We start from the raw sequence: 20,644 nt of genomic DNA, 5'->3' as shown, positions 1-20,644 counted from the left end.
AAATTGGCATAAATATTTTTATACTTAGAATTAAATTAATAAGTTATTTGAAAATTGATAAATAATTAGGCTTTCTCCACTTGTAAGGAATGAAATTTTGGGACTGTTTTTTAGTGCAATTGATAGGAGAAAGAAAACTTTAAGAAATGGATAAATACTTCTTTAATTACTTGAGTTGAATGCGACAGCAAAGGTTTACATTAGAATGCACAGAGGGTCTCTTTCAGGCTTATTTCTGCATTAATCATTAATTTACAATGAGCAGCTGTCTGGTTGAAGTCAAACTAGATTATGCGATGTGCTCTTTTGGCTTTACAGTATTAGGTGTTCAGCTGGAACTGTATGTCTTTAGCTGTATACTGCCTAAAGATTATGCATATATAACCCCATGCTGTAGAGACAGCATTGAAACAAACTACATTACTCACAACCACCTCCTCTTGTGGTACAAAGAGTGAAACCCAATGAAAATGAGATCAGTGTGGTTTATGGATCACTTGGTTTATGGACAGACAGTTTGGAGGCTCTTGAAAATTTCAACAGAACATTTCCACCAGAACCTACTATTCTCCTTAAAGAAAATACAGAAGTTCAAGTACTACAGTATATTATCTCCCTCTCCAATCTTATTTTGATGCAACAAGATTATAAGGCATCAAGAATAATCTTTGCAACCTCAAGCGTATCAGAGGTATCATTCCCTCCTCCTCTTCCCCATTCAAAAGAATTATTTCAAAGTAATTGTTGTATTTCTTCCTTATTCACTCAGAACTCTCCAGTCAGGATGTGGTAGAATGAAGGGTATCTACAGAACCATCTGATCAAAACTACCACAGACAAGTTATACCTGCACGTGCAGTTTGTGATTGCTCAGGAAGTTTCAAAATTTCCTGTGGCACATATTGGTATTTGAGCCATGCATCCGTGAACGTTCACCCCATGCTGGACCCTCTGTCAGCAGCACTGCTGCAAATGGACATTTGCTGATGCCCGTGTTTTAGAAGCTGGATCCTGTCATAAGAAACATAATGAGGAACTGGGAATTTCTCCATGATCCTGCCTGGACAGCAGAGGTGGCCAGCTCAGACTCCCCATCTGCCAGCTCCATTTCCCCGGGAGTTCCACATTATTATAAGCTGTTTCGAGGGAGTTCCAAGGAGCATCGACCACTTGCCCAGCCGGGAGCTGGAGCCCATTCCCCCACGGGCCGGGCCTCCCAAAGAAGCATTTGGGAAGTAGCGACGACCCTTTGGGTAACTCCACCGCGTATCCGCGCCGAGTCCTTGCTGTGACAAGGACAATCCCTCGTGACCCAGGCGAGCAGAGGGCCAGCACGTGTTGGGCGCCACGACTCCGCTCTCCCGGGAAGGGGAGAGCCGGCGCTCGGACCTGGGCCGGGGGGCTGAGGGACAGCACGAGGGCACCTGAGGGCACTGGGGGGGTGGGTCTCGCGCCGGCCCCGCCCCTCCGCGCGCTGCCGCGCACTTTGCGTAACCCCGCGGTCACGCCGGTGGGGGCGGGCCGCGCGCTGCGTAAACGGCTGCGAGAATCGCCGCCGCGCGCGCTGCAGGCGTAAGCGGCGGGACTTTGCCCCTGCCCCGCCGCCGAGCTCGGCGCTCCTGTCCCGCCGCCATGGCTGCCCCGGGGCCGGCACGGCTCTTCCGCGCCGCCGCCGCTTCGTCCCGCCGCTGGCTCTTCTCTTCCACCTCGCCGGCAGCCGGGCCGAGGCCGGGCTGTAGCACCGCTGCCGGGAGGGCAGCGCGGCCGTTCAGCCTGTCTGCCCGGGCGGTGCTCAGGTAAGGGGGTCACGACCGTGAGGTGCTGGGCGGGCTCCCCGGGCCGGCTGCCCGGAGGAGCCGGGCCCGGTCGGGTCTCGGCGCTGCGAGCAGCCGGGGCCAGCGGCTGCCTGTGGCACGGGCCGCCCGAGCCGGGCTGGCGCGGGATGACCTTCCCGCCGTGCCCCTGACGGTCCCGGCCCCTCCGCCGCTCGCCTGGTGCTTGGCGGTGGCACCGAAGCGCTGTAGGGGGCCCCTCCACCGAGCTGCGCCCCGTAGGGCTGTGCCGGCGCTGCGGGTTGGTTCGGGCGAGGCCCCGCACCGGCCCCCGGCGCGGGTGAGGCTCGGGGTCGGTGTGACCTGGGACCACGTTGACATGGCTTGTAACGTTATGGAACACTAAACCAGCATTTCTGGTGCTTAGAGTGGTTTTCTGAGAGGCTATGACCTTACTAAAGTTGCACTCGTTTTTCTTTTTTGTGTTGTTTGGTTTTGTTACAGGGTTTTTTTTTTTGGTTTTTTTTTTTTTTTTTTCCCCGTGAAAGTCTGCCTGGGCTTTATCAGAGCAATCCTTGAACAAAACTTAAAGTGTCTTCTGCCTTTAGTATAGTTTTTCTGTGCTGAATAGTTCTTTTGCATCCTTCTTCATGGAAGGACAGTATGTGACAGTGCCATGATTTAGATGACATGTCTGGTAATAGCTTGGACTTGATGATCTCAGAAGTCTTTTCCAACGTAATTGATTCTGTGGTCTGATCTAAATGTGCAGAGCTGCTCCTCTCCTCCCCAGTATGTATGAGTAGGTATTTCAGAATGCATTACATCTGTGGGCATGTAATATTACACAGTCCACAGCTGTAGTTTTGATGCTTATTACAGGTAGTCACAGATTGTTTATGCACTGCCCTCTGGTTTGTTGTTTGTATATTCAAAGATCGGTCAGGTCTACAGCTAACTTTCAGTATTAAAATGCAAAGGTTTTAAAACCTGATGTACTTGGTTGCCAGAGAAGTTTCCTAGACTTGGAACAGGACTCACAATCAGCAGCTCAGCATCAGGGGTGTAGCCTGGCCTGTTTCCAGAAGATTGAGATTAAGTGCCTCGACATCAAAGCTGTCTCAATAGGTTGTTTTGAACTCTCTTGTAGGCGATCTTTGCCTTTGTTCCAGCAGATACTTTTAATGTGGAGGGAGAGAGAGACTTAACTTTTCTAGCCTAGGACTACCATATGAGATGAGTAAGTTGCTAGTCAGATCTCTTCTCTGAGGGATCCTGCTGGTGATCAGTGGATTTTGAAGTCCCTAATTTGCAGTTTTTAATTACAAAAATTAAAGATGTGATGCGTTGACAAGTCTTTTTAAAAGGTATTAAAATAATTGAAAAAATAATCTTATAAAGGGAAGGCATTTCCTTACCTAATAGTAATGTAAGACCTGTAATCCCCTCATGTCTTTCACAAACAGGCTGAATACAGAATGGAATTTATTTACATTAATTTTGCAAGCACACCAGTAAAAAAGCTTATGCAAACAACCATTTCCAATGTTGTTTATATACCCAGTGTCATAACCTGGCTGAGTGAGTTGGGAGAAAAGGAAAGTTCTTTTATATTATTGTTTTCTCCATTTATGCATAAGTTACTTTGTCTGGGCATCATATTTGAGCCCCAGTTCCTGACCTTTATATAATCCACCAGTGTTATTTCATTAAAAAACATGCATCATTATTTGTGTGTGAAATTAGCTGTAAGTGTGTCTAGAGGATGAAGACGTCATTATGCAAAACATTACCTGAGGTGGTTCCTGTGAGCAGAGGTTTCCAAGGGTTTCAGTGGAGCATCAGGCATTCTGTTTTCATTTCCATTTCCTCCTTTCTCTTGCTCCTTTTTTATGCCTTATCCTTCCTTTTAATTTCATGGTGAGCAGTAGTTATTTCAGAATTCTTTTATACCAGTCTGGTTATCTGTGAAATGTTTTTGGTGCACAGCATAACAATTGCATGCTTTAAAGATTGGTTCAGATTTACAACTTCTGTTGATTGAGGCCTGTATGATAGTTTAATTAATGGAACTCCTCGGGCAATTACGGCTGTTGGATTTATGTTTATTAAAAGATCTGAGAATAACAGAGCTGGTCTTACCAAGTGCAATTTTGCAGGAATGTGATTCTTAACTTGGAATTAATAGCTGAAGATTCAAAAGGCTAATTCTTTTAAGGGTGAAGAAATAGTTCTTGAGACTTTTGCAGTATTTACTATTGTTTGCATGAGAGGAACAACAAACAGCATATGCAGCTCTCTGGTGCTCCTCTGTGCCTTTGCAGTATGCCTAATTTAGGGTATCCTTGTGAAGCTTGATAGAAAATGTTGGTAGGACTGTGGCAACCATGTGACAAAATTAATTCTATTTTACATCTGGTGAAAAGCGTTTATCTGAGCATGAATTGGGATATTTATCCTTCATGTGGATAACATAAAATAGTGTTTTTCCTGATAATCCTGAGGCTATTCATACTTGCATTGACCTGGCTCATGTTTTGTGTTGATTGCCTGTGACTGGTTTGCAGCATGTGGTTATTTGGATAGTTATTTTTCTTGATGTAAACAATGTCTGAGTGGACAGCCTTATGTTATTTGAAATTTATAAAGCCTAAATATTGTTTCATATGGGTGAGATTGTTATATTTTTAATGGTATCCCCCAGTCATTGAGAAGATTGGCTCAGTGTGTGTTTTGAATGTCTGCCTAGTCTGATTATTGCATACACACACTTCTGAAAGTATTTTCACCAAGTAAAGCACCAGAGATGTTTTGAATATTTTGGCTAAGTGAAGAATGATAGAAGGTGGCAATCGCAAAAAGCCAGATCTACTGAAAGACTTAAGAAGGCTATATCTAACTTGTCACAAATAAGTTTTAATTTCAGTTATAAATCAGGGTGGATTAGGTCCTGTCAAAAGATTAAGGACTGTGTCAGTTTTTACCAAGTCAGTGACCTGGTGGTGATACTTCTGTCTGTCCCCTTGCTGCATGCCACACCACAAGGCACGCACGGCCACAGTGCAGGTCCCTGGCTGAAGCAAATATCCCATTGCCCCTATTGACAAGGGGATCCCGCTGCTGCTTCCTTATTTATGTTGTGGCAGTGGCACTTATGTCAATTTTGCTTTCTGGTCCAGTTGAGTCTACTTTATTTTTGTGGTTGATTTTCATCCACATTAGCAAAAGGAGTTGACTTGTGGTAATACTGGTGTGAGGGTGATGGCAGGGTGATTTGGAGTGGGGATCACCTGAACCCACATTTTTATACTGTAAAGAGATTGGTTTAATCTGATCATGAAACCCAGACTGTGTCATTGCAGCATAAAGTTGCAATAACACAGCCATTCCAAACTGGTGTAAATTTCATCCGAGAGTCAGATCTGACTCTGCTGGTTCTGACATCTGTGGGGTTATTGACCTTGGCTTTCAACCAGTGCATTCCCAAACAGAGGTTACTGCAGGACAGTGTGAGCCCTGGAGAGATGAGGAACAAAGGAGCAGGGGCGGGACTGTTCCTCCACTGGCACTGTGGTGTTTTATCAGATTCAAGTGTAACCACAGATGAAGACAGTTTCAAGTGTGTTTTGAAAACTGGGAGGGAGTTCAGTTGTTATTTACAAAAGTTGCAGGGATCTAATGGATGCCCAAACATCTTACTGCTTGGTCCATGGTACTTGTGAGTGCCAAATCCTATAATAAAGCATATGTTTAGGATATTGGAATAAATATTTCGTACTTGCCATGTCTATACCTTGGGCAGAGCATATCCAGAAAAGCAGGTACATATTGCGTTTTGTGTCCTGTCAGCGTTGTTTTTGTCATGTTGACAGAAATATTTCAGCAAAGGAGAGTGTATTTTGAGCTCTGGAAGGGCTTTTAGAGGCAGTTTAGAATTACACTGTCAGACGTTAGCCTCGGCTCTCAGAATGTGAGTCTGTACCTTTCCAGATGCAGTCTAAACCCATCTGTCTTAAACTCCCAGAGGAGGTGGTGAATTTTGTACTAGTTTATCTAAGTGGGTGCTTGTTTCCTTGGTTCTGCTGTGGGAGGTGTTAACATAGCCGAGGAACAAAATGAAAAGCAGCGTGCTTTCTTAAACCCCCACAGAATGGTTTGCTGGTGGTCCTTGGATATCGCAGGTGACTGTGCAACATAAATGATATTTTGTAAAGATATATCTTTAAAATTTCTGATTTTTTTATAGTATGTGCTTCAATTGTGTTCTGCAGGTCAGCAAGGTCAACCCTTCATTATTAATTATAGTTTTAGAATGAATTTATAGTTAATAGTAGCTTGTGGCTGCCTTCTGGGGAGTGGACTGAGGGATGATAGAAGAAGAATTGAACATGACATCACAGAGCACAGTGGTGCCAATGGAACTTAAGAGTTGTGGGAAGTGTATGAAGTCTATAGCAACAAACATTTGCTGTTGTTTCAAAACAAACCAGGACTCAGATTGCTAAATTCTTTTGCAGCCAGTTACAAAACTACTTTGTTCACTGATTTTTCAGCATGGCCACTTTCAAATTGTTTCTTTAATATTCAGATGTACAGGTTAGAGTTTTCCAGAGGGTGACTTGATTTTTGACTTGTCTTGTGACATAAATCACTCAAAGCCCACAGTTAAGAAGAGTATGGGTAATATGAAACATGGTTCTTAAACATGGATTTCACATGGAAACATAAATTTTTGAATTGGCTTTTTAGTTGTTCTATTTTTATCTGTTATCTCTTGGTAGATTTCTTCACTGAACATCCAACAAGTTTTTGTTTTGCTTACTTACAGTAGGAAAGAAAATAATCTGTTTAAAATTGAACTGTTTGTTGTTAGTATATTTAAAGCTTTCCTTTAATTTGTGTGTGAAATAAAATAATATTGAATGCAAAAAAAAATCAATTTTTCAATGTTAAAAGCTCTAATCTTAAGACTTTTTTGAGCAGACTGCATTTTTGAGCAGACTGGATTTTTACTTTCTGAACAATTGTTTATTTAATAAAAGGCAAAAAAATACAAAACCTTCTTTCCTTGAAACCAGTGTAAACACCTTGTACTTCACTAGAATTAATATTTACAAGATGAACTCCAGAGAATCTGTGCCTAAAAACAGCAGAATGTTATTGTACTATTTCCATTTGTGGGAACAGAGAAGAATTAAATTTTGAAATTAATAAAACAAAATATCTAAAACTCTAAGCAGAAATGGGAAAATTTAGAATTTATCTTAAATTATAATTATGAGAACAACAGAAAATTGATAAACCCAAAGCAAGAGTTTGCAGAAAAGTGGTGAGAGAAACATTTAAAATAAGCTAATTTATTTGTTAAAAAGACAAATATTGTGCCTAAAATAAACTGTCTGTCTTTGGTGAAAGGCAACATCTGGATTCCATATAGCTTGTAGTGACAAAACAAACACCAAGGTTTGGGGTTTTTTTTTTTCATGGTCTTTGTTCAATGTACAACAGTAAAAGCCTGTATGTGTTAAAGCTTTTAAAAGCCAATAACTTAGATTTCTCTTTTCTTGGAGTTGATAGTAGTAGTATCAACTATTATTTTAGTAGTAGTCAATCAATTCTAAAGTGCTAAAAAATTCTAGCATTCTTTAATTGTATTATATAATTTTATTTTTCAGCTCAGAAGACAAAATAACTGTTCATTTCATAAACCGTGATGGTGACAAACTAACAGCCAAGGGAAAACCTGGGGATTCACTGCTGGATGTTGTTGTTGACAATAATCTAGACATAGATGGTTTTGGTGAGTAGATTCACTGCATATTTTAATCAGTGTCTAGAAATTATGTTTCTCTTTATGCATATTTATAGTAACATTTAGATTGCAAAAGATCTTCCAGATCATTGAGTCCAACTGTAAATAAATATTTTATATATAAAACCTAGCTGTGCTTCACTTGGGTTTTCTCTCCTTTTCTTCCTCCTGCAAGTGCATAGAATATTTTGGTTCAGGTTTTAAAAAATATTTGGGGTGATCTTGGCTTGAGTACTAAAGAGGGGAATATGCCCAGAGTGCTCTCAAAGTGGAGTCTGAAACATGCCACCTGCAGACCTCTTCTGAGCTCAAAGGTTCTGTTCTGGGGGCAACACAGAGCTGGTGTATTTCTCACAGTGTCTGCTTACTTCTGTAGTGCCAGACTGTCTCAATTCATTATCAGGCTTTTTGTAGCACCACCATATCTGTAGCAGAGGAGTGCAAAGTCAAAGAAACAGCCATGTCAGTTAGCAGGGAGCTTAATTCTTATTAAAGAACTGGGGTAAAGGAGACCTTGCGAAATTCTAACGTGGTATGAGTTCTGTTTAAAATCAAAACAGGAGGAAGTTGCAACTTCTCTCTATTTCTTCAAACTTTTGCACTTTCCATAATTAGAGTCATAGGGTGGTTTGGGCTGGAAGGGACCTTGAAGATCATTCAGTTCCAAACCCCCTGCCATGGGCATCTTCCACCAGCCCTTGTTGTTCAAACCGCTAGATCACATTGCTCGAAGGCATTAGGTAGTTGCAGTTAAATATCTTGGCAAGATATTTATATGAACATGACCTGAAAAATTAATAGAACTAAAGCAGAAAGTGGTAGTACAATTTTCAGAACTGAATGTGTAATGTGAAGCAGTTGGTGGGGGGAAAAAAAAGCAGCAGAGAATTGCAGCACGGTTTGAAATTTGATGTGTGTTTTAGTTAAGTGCAAATAAATTTTACTGCTAGTAATAAAATCTTTGATAAGATTTAGACTTATACGTAATATCCGATACATTTTTTTATATTTGGAGTTGCATATGTCTGGGGAAGAAAAACTGTCTCAAAAATTTGTAATGCAACTAACTTTATGTATCACTTATTACTCATTTAGGCTTATGGCTGGTCTGCTTGTATTCTACAGTAAACGTTCTCTTGTCAATATCAGCTGTTTTAGAGCATTGTGGTAAAGTGGGAAAAAGCAATGCTGTCAATAAAAGGAAGCCAAACTGAAAAATTGGAGTACTGTTATAGTCTTTAATTAGAATATGTGCTAGTCCCATTTCAATAACTGCTTGCTAATGAAACATTGTACTAGGGCAGAGAAATAATGTAGTAAAAATGTATATTCTGTGTTTAAGAACAAAGTAATGAAGGAAAAGTAAAATGTAAATGCTGCGTATTGACTTCTTTCACTAGGGGGCATCCCATGTGCATTAACAATAATAGATATATCCTTGTATAAAGGCTTACAGATCTGATGAATGATTCAGCTGCACTCAATTTATTGCCAATTTTATGGTTGTGGAAAGACCTTCCACTGTTCAAAGAGACTGGTCAGTGTTCTTTCCTTCTCCCCCTCACCCCTTCCCTTGCTTCCCCAACGTAAATGATCCCTAAGCTGCTGATAGGACAAATTTTATGTTTGGCACTTGAATTAAGCTCTGCTCTTTCATGTATATTTGAAGAGATGATATAATTTAAAAATCAAATATTGTATTAGTGTTGTGCTCACTTTGAATACATGCTTTTGATTCTGTAGCAGTGTGATGCTTTCTGTGTGGTTCTCATGGTCTAATGATGAGTTCCACTATTTCTTTTCATAGCAGTTGTTATACATACAACATTGCTTGTTTTATTCCCATGATTACAGAGGTGATGTGGTCACAGTAGTTTTTATCCTGCTCTCCCTAGAAATAAGTAAATAAGTGAAGATTGGCTAATATGTTATCTGATTCTCTTCTAACAATTTAAATCAGAGCCTGAGGTTTGTAATCTCCACAGAATTTAGCTGTCCCACTCTTCTTGAAGTTGCATATTTGTTTTTCAACACTCTGGAGAACTTGGTGCCAGCCCAAGACACAGCCCAGTACAGTGACAGAGACAAATTTGTTGTAGTTCAAACTTGTACTGTGCTGTGGTGACCTAATTGCTCTAGCAGGTAGGTGGAGTTGGGGCTTGTGCTGCTCTGCCCCAGCAACTTGTTAGGTTCTTGGCTTGTGCTGGAATACCTTGTAATCCATGTAGGCCATCTCTCTCTAGTCTGACTATCTTTGTTGTTGTCAATTAGAGTTCTGTTGAGTGAGAAGAAATAAGTATAAAATCCCTCCTCCCTGTACTTCTGAGGAATTGTTTTTGTGTGGCAGGTGTCTGCTGTTGAACTTCTAGAGAAAACCTTCTCAAAACCTTGGGAAAGAGACAAATAAGAAGGATCAGCATTGGAAATAAATGAAGTAGTGTTGATTGGCAACATTGTCTACTTTTGCATTCTCACAGTAGAAAGCTATTCTTTCTTTAAATAATGGGAAGGAAGTTAGTTAAGTATTTCAACTGATTGCATGGCATTTTTAAACTGATTAGGTAGCATTTTTTAATGAATTACTTAGCATTTAAGTAAATCTTAGGGCCATAGTACTGTAGAAATGCTATTAATAGTTGAATGCAGAGTAGGTATATGAATGTGGGAATAAACAGGACATTAATTTTGCTAATCAACTGAGATTTTTTGTATGAAAAACACACTTAGGGCTTCTTCTGAAATTCAGCTGCAGTTTGGAACTTGGATTTTCTATTATCTTGATTTATTTTTCTTTAGGTGCATGTGAAGGAACACTAGCCTGTTCAACTTGTCATTTAATATTTGAAGACCACATATTTGAGAAACTAGATGCAATTACTGATGAAGAGATGGACATGCTGGACCTGGCTTATGGCCTGACAGAAACGTAAGGCAACATAACACTATCCTACATTACTACTTCAAAGAATGGGAAGAAAGGTTTGCAGATGGGGCAGTCCAATATTCTTGGAGCACCTTAATCAGCTTTTAATGAATAGATGGATTTTGTTACACAAACTGGACTGCCAAGTTTAAACGTTGTTTGTCTGAATTAGTATTAAAAAGATGTCAGTATTCGTTTTGAGACTGAAAAGTGTCAGTGTTGGCCTTCAGAGGGATCTGATGCAGAAATGTTAGTGCTAAAGTATGACTGGAAACCCAGTTCCTTCCACAAAAGCTCTGCCACTGCTGTCCTGTGTGTGGATTTTCTTATTCTTGTTTCTCCTCCCTTCTGTTTCCTTTCCCTTGTTAGTCTGTAGCTAGTTAATATATTTTATGAATGTGTTTGTCAGTGTTTTAGGTTTTGGTCAGATCTTCTTTTCAGAGTCACAGAATGCTTGAGGTTGGAGGGGGACCTCTTGAGGTCAACTAGTCCAACCCACTGTTCAAGCAGGACCACCTAGATTCGATGCCCAGCACCATGTCCAGACAGCTTTTGAATATATCCAAGGATGGAGACTCCACCTTCTCCAACCTCTCTGGTATTTATGTACCAAGGTTTGCTAAGATCCTTCCTCCAAGCCTTCTCTAGGACAAACTGTGTCGAGATGCGTCAGTGTACATACTTGTTATGCCTTGACTCGTGTCACAGTGCTCCTTGTGCACACAAACCATATTCCCTTTTGGGAGAAACTGATCCTGAAGTGTGCTCTGACTGCTGATAGGCATGAGGATTAGACTAGTGGTGCACCAAAGTAAGCCTCTGTTCTGCATCACCCCCACCATCACACATCTTGTAGTTAGGGTGTTAATCCTCATCACAGACCCATTCCTGGTGGGCTGTTGTACTTGCTGGTGCACAAGTAGCCTTTACCACAGAACATGCTCATGCAAACAGTAGGCAGCTCTACCTTTTGAGGTTTCATAAGCCCATTCCTTCATGTTTCAACAGAACTGTTTGTTGAAGTTTTTGAAAATCTTTGCAATGATGTCAGAGGCTTTATACCTGGTCTGTATAGCATAGAGTTTGTGTCTCTGCAAAGAAGTACTCTCAATTAACTTGTCTGCCTTCTTGTATCAGTAAAAGGAATCCTATGCTCCTCATTTCTACATGACACTTTCTCACTTCAGCCAAATTTGAACATTTATGTGCGGTTGGAAAGGCAAAGAGTCAAGCTATGAGAAACTTGTAGCTTCTTTTATCATTTTTCCTGTCTCACAAAAACCTGTTTTCAGTTTTGAGAAAAAACCATAGGCCTATTAAGCCTGCCACCTACCATAATAAAGAGTAACTTTTAGGCTCAGAGCCAGAATAATTCCTGAATAGCTCTGGAGGCATATGATCCAATAAAAGCCTTTTTTCTTGGGCCACCTTTTAAGTAAAGGTTTAAAGCAAGGAGATTTTACCAAAGAATTGGAAAACAGTAGCAAACCAGAGCTCTCTAAGTGTTTCTATTTTCTCCTCTATGTTCTTCATATGAAATGAAGTTTTACACCCTCTGAAGGCGTTTGGTACTTCTATTAGGTTTTCCTAGCATCACATGTTCCTCCTATGGCCAGGGACCCTCTATTTATGTGAGGGGATGAGTCTTCTGAAAGACAGAGCTCTAAGTGGCTGGTATTTGCTGCAGGTTACCTGGAGTCCTGTGCTGATGTAAATTTATGTAATGGAGATGTACTTCTGTATTCTGTCATAGTTATAGGCATAGAAGCTTATTCTTGTCAGTGACTCTGTATTTGGGAAAGTTTCAGCCAGCAACTGCCATGATAGTTCATGTTTTTTAAAAGGAAGGATTAATTAGGTTAAAATGAAATTGTTGCAATTAACTGCAGAACAGTAGAAAATAGCAAGATGTGGGAGTGCAAACCCTGGCAAGTTAAAATAAGGATACTAAAACAAAAAATAAGATGAGAAACAGTTTGCAAAGAGTAGGCAAATTTTTTTGTTTCTAACCTATCGGCAACAGGAAACTTGGTCTACGTGCCGAGCCAATGGGTGATGTAGAAGGTGCACATAAAATAGAAAAAGATAACAGTGCAAAAGAAACTTGGCTATTATCTCTAGAGGTTTTATGGGCTGTCCATGTACTGGAAGGTTCCTTTGCAGAGGGTGTCCTGCCATATTCTGTGACCTTTCAAACCAATGTGTCTATAGATGTAGTATTACTCATACTAATTAAAAAAGTAAAAATTACTTGTTTTATTCATATAAGTCAATGAGATATAGAAAGATCTTGCAGTTCATGCAGTTTACTTAGTCTAGAAATCGTTTATGAAATTTTGAGGCACAAAAAGGCAAATGCAGATAAATGCATATGGAGAGGTAGATAAAAGAGTGGGAACTCTACATTCTTGAAACAGGCTGTCAGCTAGTTAGTGTCTTGCCAGGGACCGGTGCTATGGAACATTGCCCATCCTTGCTGATATCTTTAGTATTCTATACTTAAATACTGACACATTGACATTGAATTAAAGCTATCCCAGCAATAAAAGCAGCTTGTGATGTCTGCAGAGTTTTGTTGTGGTATTAAATCTTCTGGTTTTAATTGCTCATGTGCAACATCTGGTTTTCTTGTGCTGAATGATAGGTATAAAAATGAAGGATGACATCTCCTCCAGTGCCTTTAGTGTTTTATCCTTCTCCTTCCTATGTTTCTTGTCTTTTCGCTCTTACTTTTCTGGCTTACACCCAATTTTGAGTTTTTTATACATTGAATACATTGAATTCTGGATGGAGGGGCTAGGCTTTGTTTTTTTCTGAGGCTTTCATTCAGAGTCATTGCCTTTATTTCTTCAGAGGTGCCAGATGTCCCTTGGGAGATCAAGCATCACTCCCTGCACTGGACTGACCTGTTAGTGACCCACTGAAAAGGGCAGGGTCACCCATATCCTGCATTGTCTCAGTGAGCAGGAAGTACTCAGTTGTGGGACTTTCCAGTGTGCGGAGCTCTGTTCTGGCTGTAAATCCTGGCTATTGCCACACAGATCCTTGTGCTGATGCGCATGATTCACTGTGTGCTGGACTAAGGCTCTGCACAAGAGTGGCTGTTCCTAGTTCATGGTCTGTTTGGGGTGGCTGAGTGTTGGAGATGTAAGGGGGTAAATGCTGTTAGATTGCTGGCGGGCTAGAACTAACAATAATGTCCTGTTTCCCCACAGATCACGTTTAGGCTGCCAAATCTGCTTGAAGAAATCAATGAACGATATGACTGTTCGAGTACCAGAAGTTGTGGCTGATGCTAGACAATCAGTAGATATGAGTAAAAACTCCTAAAAGAAAGTATCCTAGGGGTTTTAAAGAAGCTTAATTATTTTTATAACTTATTTTTAAATGTGTAATTAAATATGGAAACTTACATAATTGTGAGTTATTTTATATGACTATCAATATTAGATTAATGCTATTTTAATTTTCTTTATAGAACCTCTTATATTTTTACGCTTAAAATGCAATAATACTTCTTATAAGTAATCATTGGATTATAAACATTAGCAAGTGTATTACAGATTTCATATAACAATTTTCTGCCAAAACATTCAATGACCTTTAAAAACTGGATCACCTGTACGGGACTTCTCCTAAAACAAACTCTGAGCGTGTTTAGGTGTCAGACCTGAATATGTAAGAGAAAAGAACTTGTAGGACTGCATGGGGTCTTTTTGAAGTGTTGCCATTAAAGATGGTATGCTCAGAACTAGTTAAAATTCTCAGTAAATATGATACTTCCTCAGCAGATAGTAGATTTTCAGGATAGGAATTTTCAAGACTTTGGAATCTTAATGAGATGTGGCAAATGTTGTCTTGTGAAACCCATGAGTTCTAGGAGCTGTGTTACGGTTTAACCCAGCAGGCAGCTAAATGCCACACAGCCATTCACTTGCACCCCACCACTGCCCACCCCCTTCCTAATGGGATGGAGGGGGGAAAGACTTGGAGGGAAAATGGTAACATTGATATGTTGAGATAAAGACAGTTTAATAGGACAGAAACAGAAAGGGAAGCAACAGTAATGATCACAAATAAAATAAATACAACTAGTGAGGCACAACACAATTGCCTTCCACCTGATGACTGATGCCCAGCCAGTTTCTGGGCAGTGACCCCCAGCCAGCTTTTGCCCCAGTTGGTATTTTGAGCATGACACCATATAGTGTGGGACCTCCTGTTGGTCACTTGGGGTCAGCAGTCCTGGCTTTGTGCACACCCACAAGGTGAGGTGAGAATCTGAAAAGGCCTTGACTGAGTTGTTGCTAAGCCATGTTTACATTAAAGCACCAGTGTGTTATCGACATTATTCTGATTCTACATCCAAAGCAGCACTGGACCAGCTACTGGGAGGAAAATCAGCTCTCTCCCAGGTGAAACCAGGACAGGCTGATGCAGGATGTTGGCACCTGCAGCTTAACCCTGGCCCAAATAAGATGTCAGTAAACCTCAATAGTATTTACATTTGGCTATAACAAATACTGCCCTAGACCAGGCTAAGAATGAATCCTTGGAGCTGTGTAATGGGAGAACATACCCAGTGGAATTACAATTTACCCATCACAAACTCTTATTGTTCTCTGAATATAGCTGAGTTGGGATTGAACAGGGCAATGTTTGTCAGCCTCAGATGTGTTCTGAAATCTTTATTCCTTTTTAGTTTTGAGCTTGTGCAGGAGGCAGTCCGACATTAGCTAGGGTGTTCAGCTTGAAGAAATTGGTTGACTCTGGGCCTTGCTCACAGGATCATTTCAGTAATGGTTGATGCAAAATGACCAAGTTTATTTGTTTCATAAAAATGGCCTAGGTTCCTCAGAAGGTCTAAGGAAACCCTCGTGCTGAGATTTGTCTGCATTGATGATGAAGAACTTCCAGCTGAATATTGGTTTAGTCTTTCTAAAGTAGCTCAAATAAAATAATGCTTCTAAGACTACTATTATCTCCAACTTTACGTAAATACTTATGTGAACTGGTTATCACCAGTAGTAATTAACTTTTGATTTTTTGGGCATTTATATATATATATAACAAACTATGTTTGTTTACATTTGGATGATCTAGTGCATTCATTAATGGTTTGAACTCATAACAATGCTATCTGGACATCTTTTCTTGTATTATTATATGTATGGAGGAGAGAAAATATTTTTTCAGTGTCAAATATTGGGATTATTTTGAGCTTCGTAAAGAGGGAAAAAAGTTCCTCTTTGTTATAAGAATGAATATTTTCTAGAACTGTATTGAAAATAGATGTGGGTTAGATTCTTTTATTTCCTCTCTTAGTTACCTCATTTCCTTCTGTTACCTTTCAACTTTGTTCTAATGCAAGGTATCCTAATTGTGGTCTGCTCAAAACTTAATCACATAGGGGTTTCAGAATACAATTCTGATGTAATCTGATTCAAACTAAGACTTCAGAATTAAAATTTCCAGGCTTTTATGAAGGGTGGAGAGAAGAAGGTTAGGGAGAAGTGTGGGCATAAGTTAAAGGAATGTTCTGAAGATGCTGCTGTCTTCTTTTTCTGCTGCTGTGACACTAACCGTGACTGAGAGGTTGCCCTCACACAGTCAGACATTAAGGTAAATCTCACCTTGTATTGCCTTTGTCCTGAGCTCATTTATATACAGTTATTACTATTAAATCTTGATGTTTTGGGGTTTTTTTTTATATGAGACAGCTCATCAGCTTCCAAGAGGGGGAACTTGGGTCATAACCAGATGCGTTGTGCATTTGTACATCAGAAATATGAGGTTTCAGTATACCTGTGAGGTTTAGGGATAGATGTTGATATTTATTGCGGTTTGGGCTCTTGTTGGTTTTTTTGTTTGGTTTTATGGTTTTGGTTTTTTTTTTTTTTTTTCCATTGAGTTATTTGGGTTTTTTTTCATACAGCACCAGGTACTTCTTGTGGGAATCTTGAAGTGCTTAACACTGTGTTAAACAAATGTGGAACAGCTCCCAAGTGAGTTTTCTTTCTAAGCCAAGGTGGTTTCATTGTGTGTTTCCTGTGACAGCTTCTCATTACAAAGACTTTGACTCTCCTACAGTGTGCCTGTGGAATGAATCACTCATCACAGCAAGGCAAAAAAAAGGACACTTCGAAGTTCATTTTGAATTCTAGAGGTATCCCATACTGCATGCAAATGGAAATCTCAGAACACAAAGGAACTGACTTGTAGTCTCCAAAATGCACAGCTCAGAGATACTAGTTTATTGTCAAAATTATTTGCAAATAAATCTTATTTTTAACCTCTTTCTGACACCTCTGGTTTTGTGGATTTTTCTTTCCTTCTTCTTTAAGCTGTTGAGTGTATTTTTGAGTGAAAAATGGAACTTACCCATTAATGGTACATTTTAATGTGTAAGTATGAATTCTTGTGCAGTGGCACACAATTATAACATCAAAATTAGTTGAATACATGTTTACTTCCTTGTTCAAATAAAGATTACAGGTAATTTGCTTTCTAAAACTATTTCCTTTCTCTATTAAAATATGGGGTCAGTGTGTTTCTTCTGTCTCTCCTCTTTCAAAAATTCGGAACAAATCAAAACTGACTGTTTCCTTTGTGTTGTAAACTAAACTTCAGAAGCATACTCAAAGGTCTGGGGCTGGCGCAGATCTTTACTTCACAAGCATTGACAGAGTGGTGGGTTGCAGTGTCTTCTGTTGCTGGTGGGTAAAAAGGTCCTTTGAATTGGGTCTGTTTGTGAGAAAGTCCAGCCCAAACCATCCCTGTGCCTTCTCAGGAGTGTGGGGGAGCTTGTTTGTGGCTCTGGACTGTCCCTTCCCTCTACTGCCCTTAGTGGCAGTCAGGCCCAAGCCACCAGAGTCTGTGACATTTTGTAGTGTGTTTGTGTGGTCTGGAGGGGAAAGAAGGCTGTGCCTTGGATCATTCGCACATCACCACATCTTGATCTGTCAGAAGTTCCCCTTATCTGGGCTGCAGCCTGTTGTGAGTGTGAAAAAGGTAAGTTCTGTAGGCAGTTTGTGGCTTCTCAGACAAAAACTAAATCTTGAAAGTTCATTGGTTTTGGCTATGGGGCTCCAGAGGATTTAAGACGGCTGTGTTCAAGCCTAATTCACATCCTCATTGGGGGCAAGTTGAAAAGGCTGTGTCCAAAAAAGCTGCAGGGAAGATGCAGTGCTTACCCTTTTGACAGGTCCGGGCTAGAGTGTGGAGGAGATTTCCTACAGCCTACATTTTGCCCTTGCAATGGACAATATGGTATGCTAAGATGGGGGATACAAAAAAATCCTTATTTTTTAGGAGAAAAAAGGAGAAATAAATCTTTAAAGGAGGAGAAGGAGCTGATCAGGCAGAGTCAGTGAGTTCCCAAATAGTAGAAAACATTGGGAAGAATCCAGCTGCTTGAGATGATTCCTCCTGAAGTGACCTGAAAAGATGTGAGAGGGAATTTCCTGCATGGTGGCCGGGGCTGTGGTCTCTCAGCGTGGCTTTACAGCCCCACGTCCTGCTGCAGGCTGCAGTGCCTTGGTGCTTTCTCTCCCTGTTGTGCTGCCAGAAGGGTGACAAGAGGCACGGTCCGTCCATAAGCAAACAGGCGTTAAAAGTATAAACGATGGCATTAAAAGTAACCCTGCTATTTACTTTCTAATCCACTGGCCACCACTTGCTTTTTATGGAGTTAAGCAGAGGTTTTTGATGTGAAGTAGTCCACGTTTCAAAATGTCTTTAAAAAGTCATTTCTAGCCGCCAGTGGTTTAGCATTTGCGGCTTCCACTCTTCATCAAAAAGCTGTTGGCTTGTTGTGCTCGGCCAAGCGTCTCTGGGGTGCCCGTCACAGTTCTGGAAGCTCCCTTGACCCCAGCCCAGCCAGGAAAAGGTTATTCCGTGCATTTACACTGCCCCTGCTCCTCCGTGTGCTCAGGTCCAGGCGGTTCCCGTTCCCTGCGCCTACCCCCTTCCATAGCGCGGTGCCCCCTCCCCGGGCCGGCACTAGGGCATCTGCGAGAGATGAGAAAGTCTAGAACGGAACAGACTCGGTGCCACCTTCTTTGGGTCCGCTCAGGTACAGCGGAGCCGTCCCGTTTGGGGCTCTTGCAGAGAGCGTGTGCCGCAGGCAGTGCCTCGGCTGGTGCTGACCCCAGGCGGTACATCCCTGCAGCACAGCGCTCCAGGGATTAAAACTCCCGCGTGGAAACAGAGCAGCCGCCTGGGACAGCCCCGCTCAGCACCGCCCTGGAGGGAGCTGCTCGCTCTGCAGCCAGCCCGGGGTCTGGGCAGCGCAGGGAACGCGGGGCTGGCACTGGAAAAGCGCTATTGCTGCGGCACGGCTTGGCGAGTGTGCCAAATCAGCCGCAGCTGGTAGGGGACACACAGCCGCACGGACACACAGCCATCGGTCACACGCACACGGAACGCGTCGCCCGCCCTGTGCCCCGTGAGCCCCAGCCCCGCAGGCGCCCGCACCTTCGGCCGTGAGCTGCCGGGCAGCCCTGCCGGTGCCCGTGGGACTGGAGCCTTCCGGGACAGCCCTGGGAGCAGCCCCAGCACGGGCTCAGGCGGCTCCGGGGTGGCCATGGGGGTCCCCTGCTTGTCACGGGGCGTCTGCTTCCCTGTCTTGGTGGCAGTGATCCATCAATCACATAACCTAACGTTGTTCAGCGTGGGGCATTTGTGCACTGCATGTAGTACACAGGAGAAGGGGTAACCACCAGGGATGCTGGTGCCATGTTAAATAACCTCTTCCAGATACTCCAGGGCAGTCTGCAGGCACCTGCGGCAGCTGTACCTGCTGGCAGCTATGGCCGATTTGGTTCTCCTCCTGTTGGAGCAAACTGCCACTGGCAGCTGAGGGGCTGAAATCTCTGGGTTTGGAGAAGTCTGCCATGTCACTGAAGGAAATGCCAGGCCACAGACAACATTCCTTCTTCAGCATGTGTTTGATGAAAAATGCCTCCTCTTAAGGATCCAGTTGTCGCCCTGATTTTTAAGATTTTCTAAGCCTTCTGAAGTTTACATTCTTGTAACGAAGTTTCTCACAGATTTTCTGTAAATAACATTGTTTTGCATTCTTTTATGGAGGAGGAGAAATATGATGGATTGTTGGTTTGTCCAGTGGCACTTTCACCCTCCAATCCACTGTCACTCTTGGAAAACTATAAATGTTGGCATCAGAAAATAAGCTTCCTTTTTCTTCACCTTGAGAGCAGCAGTGCGTGTGCTCGTGTTGTTTCATGTCCTATAGTGACACCCAGTTTTGGATCAAACAAATATCCAGATAAGCTGGATGTTCTTACTCCATCCAAGTGCATCTGAGCAGATTCAGGGGCAGGTTAGCAGCTCCTTTTCATTTCACTCTTCGAGGAGCAGCCCTGCTTTGCATAGGTAAGCTAGCCCTAGCTTTTGATATGGGGAGTGCTCATAGGCTTTACTGGGAATGGCTTGGAAGAAGAAGGGCATTCCCTTTCTAGAAAACTCTGACTGGAGGGGAGAAAGAGATGGGACACAAGATGGATCACAGTGATGCAGCTGCAGCTTCTCAGATCCAGGAGAGAGGCAGACATGTCCCACGCAGGGAGCAAGCAATGGGTTTTGGCTGCAGATTAAAGGAGAAGGTGTCATTTCAGAGGAATGTTTAGCAACTGATGAAAATAGCTATAAAAGAAAACAAATGGTGTCACAGAGACAAGGAGTGTGGTAGCTCAGAGTGACAGGGAAGCTTGTTCAGGCTGTGCTTCAGTTCCAGGGACTGATGACTGTCAGGAGGGAGCACAGCAGGGGATGGCTGGAGCAGGAGAGTCTCTGCTTCAGATTTCAGCACTTTTTCGTTTTTTCTTCCAGCCTAATTGAGTTGTTATGATCATCACAGCTTTTGGAATTGCATCAGAAAATCAGGAAAAACATGTTTTGTCCTGGCATGGAGAAAGAAAAGCAATCAATGTCCCTGGTCTTGAAGTTTCCTGCCCTTCTGGAGCTGTCCTTCAAGCAGGAGGGCAGCAACAGGAGTCTCTGAGGCACAGGCCTGGGGAGCAGAGCAGAGCTGCCCTGAGGGTGAATGTTGTCCTGGTAGGGAAGCTCAGAAATCTGGGATCTCCCTCTGTTGAGTGATGTATACAAAAAATGTTTTTA

The 20,644-nt window shown here is 42.0% G+C and overlaps 1 protein-coding gene across 2 annotated transcripts; it reads left to right on the top strand.

The window, feature by feature from the left end:
- The first annotated feature begins 1,535 nt into the window (after positions 1-1,535).
- On the top strand, positions 1,536-16,812 carry FDX1 (ferredoxin 1). Of its 2 annotated transcripts, XR_014615983.1 has the most exons (5): positions 1,536-1,796; positions 7,448-7,572; positions 10,381-10,510; positions 13,723-16,129; positions 16,443-16,812. XR_014615983.1 is itself a non-coding variant. In XM_084201499.1 (4 exons), the coding sequence occupies exons 1-4, from the start codon at positions 1,633-1,635 to the stop codon at positions 13,835-13,837; spliced, it is 534 nt and encodes a 177-aa protein (XP_084057625.1). In that variant the 5' UTR covers positions 1,536-1,632; the 3' UTR covers positions 13,838-16,812. The 2 variants fall into 2 exon arrangements, 1 of the variants encoding a protein (XP_084057625.1); XM_084201499.1 differs by having other exon boundaries at positions 13,723-16,812.
- Positions 16,813-20,644: the final 3,832 nt, after the last annotated feature.

This window comes from Fringilla coelebs (genome assembly GCF_963513975.1).
Source record: "Fringilla coelebs genome assembly, chromosome: 2".
Classification (NCBI taxonomy): domain Eukaryota; kingdom Metazoa; phylum Chordata; class Aves; order Passeriformes; family Fringillidae; genus Fringilla; species Fringilla coelebs.
This window is presented reverse-complemented; position numbering and strand designations above follow the sequence as displayed.